Genomic DNA, 10550 nt, shown 5'->3' on the forward strand with positions numbered 1-10550 from the left:
TTTTCTGCCTCCTTCTAATTTCATAATTATGAGTCTCCAGGATTTGTTATTTATTGAAGGCTCAGGTGCGAAGCACATGGAGAACAGGCGCCTAGGTTAAAAGCCTCATCCTGTATGTAACGCATGGCGAAATGACATAGCTTTCCTAACCATAACATTAGTAAATGTTGGCTGAGGATTCTAAAATAAGAATTCTCAAAAGATGTTGCGATGATAAGAGCCTTGCATAAAACACCTTCGGAGAAGAAGGTAGACTGCATAAGATGTACAAGAAATTAAGTCCAGAATATAGTTGCATGGATTTCCTGCTTTCCTAGTGGTCCATCATAGAGGGAATGCTAAATCTTTCCTAATCTTTGGATTTCGCGAAATTGACAAGTATCATAGCTGCTTGGAAGCCTGTTTGTAATTTTTCTGCAGAATTCTTTGCTGATCTGGTTTTGATACAATAGGAGATGATGGAAGTTAGGAATGAGTTAATCTTTTCATCTTGAATCCATTTCATTGCATCACTAAGGTCTTTAGGGGGTGGAGTAATTTTACCTTTTAATTTCTCGCTGTAGGTAGCTTGGCTGGGATTGCGGCAGTCTTGGAGCCAGGGAAGTTTTCCTCAGAGAATTCGGGAGCTTTAGGTTGGGAAGGGCTGCTTTTCTTACACTCGCTGCAACCTCTATAACTGCTGGCGTGGCAGAGTCCGCAAAAAATACGTTTATGCTTGTCTTCTAGCTTCGTGTTACACTGGTTGCTTCAATGTTGTTGCCCGCACTTTACACATCTGACGGGATTACTGCAACAATATTGCGAGTGACCGAATTGCTGGCAGCGATAGCATTGGACTGGTCTTTTCTTCTTGAGATTGAATTTCTCGATAGTGATGTTAAAACTGAACATATTATTAAGCTGGTGAATCTTATTGCCTTAGGGAAATCATTTTAGTTCCAGTAGGTAGATGGAGTTTAATTTTCTGTCCTTCATGGGTTTTGGAGAACTGCTTGACTTTCTCAATAGGATTTTTACTGAATTTAAAGTCTTGAAGTATGGCATCTTCTTTGATAGTAGCGGGGAGGTTCTTCATGATGACTCGAATCGGCTTCTCAAATTAAAACTGGTATGAATGGTAGGGGATCTTTTTTTCAAGTAAAAGTTTGTTCATCACACTGTAATCCTTCAAGTTCTTTGTATACACAAAGATGGATTTTCCTTTCATTTGGGATTCATGGGGATCTGTATAATTTAGTGTGAACATTTCGTCCAGAGTCATCCAATCAACATTGTCTTGTAAAAATACAATGGGTGGGTTGTCAGCATTGGCTCCTCCTTCGGGGGTTTACTCGGCAATTTTCCTAAGTACTTGAAAACAGTTTTCTTGTGGTATCTCCATCGGGATCGGTTTTTCCTGAATTTTAGCAATCTTTTTTGGTGTAGTCCAATCATTTTCATTATTAGAAATGGTAGTTGTTATTTATTGAAACAATTTTTATACCATGTTTATGGCATACGGATGAAGAACTAAGATAATTCTCATTTAATAGAAGCAGACAGATTTATGAAATTGTTGCAAGTGGCAAACATACGGAAACCCACACACCATGAAGTCCCAAAATTTAGGCTAATTATTTTCTAAAAAATGACAAACATACCCTTTGCCTTAAGAAGTGAGCCCTCAACTTTATAAATCAGGCACTGGCTCATTCATGAAAGCACATTATGGAAGTGTAATATTGGCAAGTATAGATAAATGATAAAAATTTTAAAGAAAAAATTATTTAGAGGAATTAGATCACAATAGTAATTAAACATGATTTATTTACTACTGCACTTTACAAATATACATGGTTGCTAAAGTGAGATGTGCTTATTGTTAAATTACTGCCGATGTTCCCATTGAAATTACAAATACTACTACTTAATTTGTTACTACCAACCTCTTTTCTATGAAAAAATACCATCATACAAAATAAAGAGTAAGCAAACAAAGAAACTTTTTTTTTTTTTTTTTTTTTTTTTTTTTTTTTTCCATTTTACAAAATGCAAAAGGAAATAGAGGCCACAGAAAACTTTTTATTACAGGTATTATTTCAAATATTTAATGCTTATTTTACACTAATTCTTCTTTAAAAAATCACCTAAAAATACTTTTCTTCTTCAGTTTACTTGAGCTGCAATGCATAAACTCCCTAAACACAGAACCTCCTAAACATAAAAAAACATCCTTAAAATTCCCAAGTTTACATTACTACCAGTTATGTGTCATGAAAATTTAGTTCTTTCTGCCTATCTGCTACCCCCTCCAAACACACACACACACACACACACACACACACACACACACAAAAAAAAAAAAAAAATCAACTGATTGGTGAAAACTGACTGGCCATCTTTCAGCTCATATGTATATTCAATTCATAAGTAATAATAAAGCAGAAGAATGAGTATTTTCTGATCATTCACACCCCATCCAAAACTTGTGAACTCGTTGCTAACTTTGAAGAGAAATGTTTGTTAGGGTATCTATCTTTACTTATATTTTAATGAAGCATTCAGTGTTACCTATTTTTTATTCACATAAGACCCTCATACTTCTCAGTTTTTTTACCTGTTATTCCTTCCAAGTACACAGTGATCTATTTTTGCTTAACTCTTTCACAGTGAAGTCGCCCAATCATTCAGGTATCGGCAAGTCACCCAAATATCTGAATCATTTTCTACCTGATGCTTTACCTCATTGTGTTCAAACGGTTCATTGCTTTTGCGAGTTGTTAAATTACATGCCAATTATTCTTTTGAAGCAACTAAAAGTAGTTCTGTTATATGAATGCACCTTCCTTCTCCTTTGTGAAGCATCAGTGTTTAGTTATTGATGCCCGAAGTTATAATCCTGTCCCAAAGGGAAACTGCACCTAGTGGTGAAAGCATATGAAGATTTACTTAAGCAGGTTAAAGCTACATTACTGTAGCATTCCAATTGGCAAGGAGGGAAGGAAACCATTCCAATAAAAATACAGATATATGGATACTACAGTTGTTTGAGTGAAATAGATTTTGATCTCTAAAATCAGAGAATTTCACAAACTGGGCATCATGTACAACGTAGGCACCAAAATCCGGAATATTGTGGGCTGCCACCTAAAGACTCTTAAGGGTACTATTCCATTAGAACAACATCAGTTAAATATGAAGAAAAAATGAGGAGTAAATAATGCTACAACACGTCAAATATCATGGCTTGCATATTTAACGTTTGAAATATCATGGGCCCAGATTTCTAGTTCTCGTTTCAAATATCGTCACTCGTTATTTTTTTGCCACATTTCGCCATTTTTTTAATACGACAGATTACACAATTTTGCAATTACCTAACGACAACAAGGTTGCCATAATAGTCTTTCAAGACAAAGAAATAATTCATAGCAAGAGACTTTGTTCTCAAAACCATCCAATGAAGTTAACTTTCGACTCAAACAAAACTCCTACATAGAGTTGTTACGTATGTTCTCACTGCGGAAAAAAAAAAAAAGATTGAGAACTTACACATGGTTTGAAAGCTCACGTCTTTCTTTCCCCAGTGCTGTTTGTTTTATCTATTTGTGGTGTCAAAAACTGACATTGATTGAATTTTGGCAACTTCAGTTAGAAACCAGCCATGATATGGCAATAGATTGGAATAACTACTTTAAAGTCTTTTCACAAAAAGAAAGAACAACGTTAGACATGTTCTTATAGAATAACAGGTATTTGGGGAGTTATGCTAGGAAAGCAATGAATGTTTTCTGGTCACCGTTCTCGACTGTTGTGCTACAACATTGATGAATGCCATTCAGGAAAACATCACGGATGGCAGCATTATAGAGAAAGAAGAATTAAGAAATGCTGGGTATGAACATTTAACTGTGAATCAGAGTTAAAAATTCTATAGACTGCGAAATTGGATGCCATACCCAAACTGTGGGATGGTGCTAAATGAAGAAATTAATGTCAGTGGGGTACTGCTCACCACCATTTAGAGTCATATTTGATAGAATTGTGGTATTGATTATATTCAAAAAATGAATTTTTTTTCTGCAATACTGAATGATATTATTTGTAATTTTATGCCACTGTTTAGATTGAATTTCCTTTTCTTTTGTTATTTTTATTATGCGTAGAATATTGAAGATTAAAAAATGATAAAGAAAAATTTACTTTTTTTAAGAATTAAGAAATTTAAAAAAAAAAAAAAACTACTTTTTATGGAAATAATTTTTTTAGTCTTTTTAACTCTATTATAATTTCATAATTTTATACTTGGCAACGATTGGTGGCAAAAAATAGAGGCGCATTTTTAACTAACACCACTCTAACAGAATAATACCTTTTTAAGCGACATGTTGCATTGACCCAGATTTTCTTTTTTTTTTTTTTTAATGGCTCTTTGATAGAGGTATACATGATCAGAAAGTAGTAAAGCCTTTTAGGAAAAACAAGAAGATGAGGAGGGAAAAACTATACAGCCAATACATGACTTTTTATAGACAACATATACTGTTCAGCAATGATCTTCAATATTTCTTTGAAATGGTCTATCTTTTGCTTGCTGTGTTTTACACCAAATAAAAATATGTGGATGGGCTTTTTTGTATATATTTCAAAATATGCCAAAACATAGCACTTCAACTGAATGTTCAAACCTGGGGTGCAGACAGTCAGAAATAGTATTTATGTATTATCACCATCGCCTTAGCACAAGTTGCCAAATTTTTAGAATGGATCAAACTCTTGCAACCATGCACACAACAAATAGGCAACTGTACTCATAAATATTCTTTAATTTAGCAACATCACCATTTTCATTAGTGTTCTTTTCGTTGTATTCCAAATTTCAATTTATAAACAAATTGTGATATTTTTTCTCTTAAATTCAGTTTTAAAATCTGTACTTAAGGAGTTTTTCAACAATGGACGAAACTCTCACAAAATCTTCAAGGAAAACCGTATTTTGGCACAAAATTGGTATAGTTCGGTTTATTTGATTACAGCAAAAAACATGATGATTACCTGCCAAAGGAGGATGCCTTCATAGAAGACTTCCTCAAGGAAATTGGCTCGTATATGTGTTGCACATGGGGAAAACCACAAAAATGCCCATGCAGCCATCCCATTCGCTGGGATTCGAACCCCAGATCGAAATACCAGTATTCAGCAAATTTAACACACGGCTGTTGGTGGTCTCAGGTCAGAAAAGTGAGCCCTTGTTAAAGTGACTGCCACGAATCTCCCACCAGAATAAAAGAAAAACCAGTTTTTAAGTAGATTTACTGATTGCTTTTTGGAATAAATATGCAATTAAAATGTAAAAGTATATGTAATATATAAATTTTGGCAAGTGAATTTAATGACAGCTTACATCATCACTCAGTACTACTACTCTTATAAGCGCATTCAGGTCGCCAAATGTGGCGATATGCGCCAAATGTGGTGCTGGTTTTTGACGCAATTGTGTGTTCTGCGATGGTTTGGGGGACGATGTTGTTTGTATAGCAACCCTTTTGACATTGAAACTTAATTCTTTTGCTGCAGTGGTTTAATTGCTCATTGGTTCATCTCGTGCGTGTTTTGAAATGGCCTATGTTGCAATGATAGACGTGGTGGCAAGATTTCAGTCACATATTTTAGATTGTGTGGAAAGTAAATTTAGTATTAAAAGGTATGATGTTGGAGTTGTTAACCAGTCTTTTGTTCATGGGTGTATTTACAAGGATCGAAGTGTATTTTTGGAATTTCTATGCAGAGTCCGAAATGCGGAGCTTCCATGAGAACTTGGATGAAGAAGGGTATTTCTGATAGTTCTTATGTGGATTTGCAGTCAAATGGTTGCTGGTAAAGTATGTGGCTGTCAGCGGAGTTTAAGATTTGGATCATGGTTTTCGTGCAGTAAGTTAACTTTGGAGGAAGTTTTTATCGTTACTTTCGAAATTTTGAATCGCAGAAAGACATGTGATATAGAAAAATCGTGGCACTTTTGTTCACAGACATTGTGTGACTGGCAAAATTTTATTAACAAATGTATTATGGTAAGTGCATTTTATTTTACTGTTTTTATTTTGTAGAATGTTATGATCATTGTTTTTTTACTATGAATTTCTGTTGTTATTGTTTTTCGAATTGTTTGTAATTTTAGTTATTTTAGTTTATTTTTTTTATTTGTGCGCAATGCATAGATTGTGCAATTCGCAGATAGTTTTTTTTAAGTTTAAACAGAATGCTGTGTACATGGTATTCTTTGAAATTTATTGTCATGTTAATTTATTAAAGCGAGATGTACGTAGTTCGTAGATTCTTTCGCTGCCTAGATCGTGCAATTTGTAGATTTTTTTTAAGTTAAAACAGATCACTGTGTACATGGATTCTTGTCAAATATTTTTGGTTAGAAACTTTACGTTTATGCCATCTAAATTTTTTGTTTTTGTTTTGGATTTTTGGCTTAAATTGTGTGTTTAAAATGTGGTTTTTGCATTTTGGAGACATTTTAGGCTTAAAGTTTGAAATGTAGACAAAAAATTTGGGTAGTAATATGGCAACATGGAGTTTCTCACCAAAAGTTGCCAACTGAGGGCATATATGAGAATAGTTCCCATCACTCTTTTTCATTTGCCCAAAATCATGAAGTTGTGCATTAGTATGTAAGTAACTCGGAAAGTACAGAAAATTTTAATAAGCAACTCTCACTACTGTATAAAACCAAAACATAAAAGGTTAATCTTTGGATTATGGTAACTTGGTGATTTTTTGGCGAAAATTTGGCAACCAACCCTGCTACAGCAACCTGCTAGAATTGCCCACTGCTAGCCGCATTTTTAAGAATTGCACATACACGGTATCTATGTACACATCAATCTATTTTCACTTAAAAAAAACATCCCAGAATTGCACAAAAATGGCACTGCGCACACTCTTGACTTTATCCATGTACACTGCTAAAGTCCTAGCTAGTAACCTTTATCACCTTTCCAAAATGTCGCCAAACTACCTGTTACCATATTCCAAAGATTAGCCAAATAAAATTCTAATGAAGCGTTTCACATTTTACAAAAACAAAGAATGCAAATAACTGGAGATGAAAATTAGAAATATATAAATAAAATTCTTTAATTCAAAAAATAAAAATCACAAACTATCAGATATGGTAATTTCAACAGGCTATGAATTATTAATGCCAGATCTTTTAAAAATCCAAATTTAGGAGTCTATTTTGAAAACTCTTGCATTTATCGTTTAATGTAGAATGCTTGGTCATTATAGCAATGGCCATTTGTAGAGCACATGGTGTTTATTGTGGCACAATAGATATTTAATATTTCAGCTACTAAACAGTTACTTCGCTCATATAATTGTCGATATTCAGGCCATTAGTGATAAAAATTATTCAATTTATCAAGAAATATTTCAAAATTATTTATTTTACAAATGTTTTCATTGAATTATCTAATCCTATGCAAAGCCAAATTATAATTAAGACACAATAACATGCCGAATAAATACTAATTCAGAAGTCAAACAACAAAAATCAGCATTATATTTACAAAATTTTCACAGGACTAGTTTCGACGGTTTTACCGAACCATCATCTTCAGCTGCAAAACCGCAAGGGTTGCGGTTTTGCAGCTGAACCATCGAAACTAGTCCTGTGAAAATTTTGTACTTGCGGTTTTGCAGCTGAAGATGATGGTTCGGTAAAACCATCGAAACTAGTCCTGTGAAAATTTTGTAAATATAATGCTGATTTTTGTTGTTTGACTTTTGAATTACCAAATTATAATGTCTGGAAATTTTTGTAGAAGTTTGATTGCAACTCTAAATTTTCTTTCCAACATTACTACCTTCACCAGAACTACGTCAATTAAATTATTTTTCAAATATTTTCAGATAATTCATAAGAACTTTGAAGAGGCACATATAGAGAGTTTTCTAACCTCTTCCCCACACACAAAAAAAGGGGGGAAACTAGCAGCTTGCCTATTAAAAATAAATTTTTAAGAAAGTACTCCCAAGAGCTACCTAAAGCTTATCAGTAATTGTTATGCTAACTACATAGTGATTCAGCACTTCAAATAACTGCCACAAATAAGAAGTGCATGGTTAGATTATGTGCAATTCTCAAAGCGCATCTAATATAATTGTGCTAGTAATAATTTTCTTATAAAACATTCAACACGATTTAACTTTTAACAATGATCAATAAGTTACACACTTTTACCTTTTAGATCTAGTACATATTTTAAATCTCCCCACACACACACACAAAAAAAAAAAAAAAAAAAAAAGGGGGGGGGGAAGACCATACATCATTAAAAGATCCTCAAGATCCAATAAAATTTTGAAAGAGACAGGCTCCCCATTATTCATAAATATTTGTATTTTTAAACAAACCTTTTCAAATACTTTTTAATCAATATTATAAAAAATTAACAGTTCAAAATACTTTTATGCCTAGCATTCCACCATCATTGCAAAAAATCTAGACATAAACACAATAACATAAAAAGTGCATTTTTAAGCAATTTTTGGAAGAGCTATCATATTATATCACCTAACATTTATTTTTAATTGTAGTCAAAATTAAATATGCTTCATTTATAAATGTCTATCATGCCTTTATCCGCCTATAATATGTTAACCACATTTCAGATTTAAGTACAGAAAGTAACTTCTTAGCCATAAACTCAAATATAAATCGATACTTCATAATTCATTACAGCTGGTTTTATGCATCAGTTACCAAGCAAGATATGATACATGAAAACACGAACATCGAAAAAGCAACCTAAAAGATACCAACTTTCACAAACAATGAGCTTATTGCAGTAAAAGGGAAGCCACACAAAAATGCAATATTAGATATTCGTGAATTATTTACCTGCATGTCAGCAGTTCTCTCTACCATATTTCCTAGCGGGTAATACAAACGTAATATACACAATATTTGACCATATCCATCAGCGGGATTCTGAGTATTACATTTTAATCCTTAATAAAATACAACAAATTATCCTTAATTTAATCCTCAATAATCCTTAATAAAATTAACAAATTATGAAACTCTTCAGACACTTCCATGCTACGCTCAACCACACACACGCAGACATTTAAATCCGTCAATGAAATGAACTTCTGGCCTCAAACGGGTAAAGACAGTAAATAGAGAATGCATAATAGATAAAAGATGCCTCTGCTGAGGGCGCTGTGTAGCTACTAACAATTAAAGCTACTTACATTTCATGTACTATACAAATAACAATTTATCATAAACAATTTATCATAAACGTAGTAATAAGCAAATAAAAATTTAATATTATTATTTAAGAAATAACTATTTATTAATTCCAAAAAAATTGAAACATTTTCTTATTAGTCCAAATTGAGAAATTACATTTTGTATTTTGAGCATACTATTTGCGCAGGAGATAGGACTTCTAATTCGAAAGAGCGTTTAAATCGTTTTCTTTTATTAAGCCCTAAATTTTTTTTTTTAAATTAAATACTCTCACCTAAAAATATTTTTTAAGCAATGCAGAATTTTAGTGCAAGAGTAAAAACCTGAATGAATTTTTAAGTGAAGTTCCCTTCTCACAAACAGCTCAGTCAAAGTATCACGTAAGACTCGACTGGATAATTTACTAAGAACGTATAGTGAATTTGAGTTTCAAAAAGCAGCGCCTCCTTTTACTCTGTATCACGTGAAGAACATCAGTAAAACCAAAAGACGAAAGTAAATGTCAGGTGGCCGCCATCAGTCGACGAAAAAGGTGAGTGACTGGTTGAAGGTCCAAATCAGTGAACTGAGAATCTAGTACAAGTAAAAAATGTTAAGGATGGAGAATGTCAGATGGATATTTGTGCTTTTCTCTGGAAAATGCGGAACATCTAAGAGAGTTGATGCAGTTGTTAGGATGAGTGAGAACTGAATAGAAGAAATTTCTGGCAAGTTTTTGAATATAATCTTGAATTGTATCCACTTTGAGATCACGGTGAATATAAGAATTTGGAATGAACCATGGCGCATTGATGATTTCTCTGAGTGCTTTGTTTTGAAGAACTTGGATGTGTTGAAGGTGAGTTTTGACAGCGTGGCCCCAGACAAGACTAGAATAGAGTAATACTGGTCGAAGTATAGATTTATATAAGAGGAGTTTATTAGAAACGGACATATGACTTCTTCTGCCAAGAAGTGGGCGAATAGTTACAAGCGTGATATTGATTTTTTTCACAGTTACCCCGAAATGTTTCTGAAAAGTCAATTTTTATCAAGAATGACTCCTACATATCGTAAATGTAAATGTTATATAAATGTGGAGAAAGTACAGATCATTGAGGCACTCCAGCGAAAACTTTTCTCGTGGAAGAAACAGAACTGCCAATTTTCACTGCAAAGATTCTATCTTGGAAATAGGAAACAATAAGTCTAATACAATGATCGGGGAAGTTCAACTTGATAAGTTTGTATATAAGTCCCCGGTGCCATACCCTATCAAAAGCTTTCGCAATATCAAGGGAAATGGCTCCGGTAGGGAACT

The 10550-nt window shown here is 33.4% G+C and overlaps 1 protein-coding gene across 2 annotated transcripts in view; it reads right to left on the reverse strand.

Moving 5' to 3' along the window:
- The window catches only part of LOC118180867 (uncharacterized), a 126655-nt gene extending 117507 nt beyond the window's left edge, over nt 1–9148 (reverse strand). For both annotated transcript variants that reach the window (XM_085820680.1, XM_085820682.1), the window contains exon 1: nt 8894–9148. In XM_085820680.1, coding sequence (XP_085676806.1) covers nt 8894–8920 — 27 coding nt within the window. In that variant the 5' untranslated portion in view covers nt 8921–9148. The remainder of the gene's footprint in view (nt 1–8893) is intronic.
- Nucleotides 9149–10550: the final 1402 nt, after the last annotated feature.

This window comes from Stegodyphus dumicola, chromosome 7 (genome assembly GCF_044657685.1).
Source record: "Stegodyphus dumicola isolate Sdum_Otavi_A_Nest chromosome 7, ASM4465768v1".
NCBI classification, from domain to species: Eukaryota; Metazoa; Arthropoda; class Arachnida; order Araneae; family Eresidae; genus Stegodyphus; species Stegodyphus dumicola.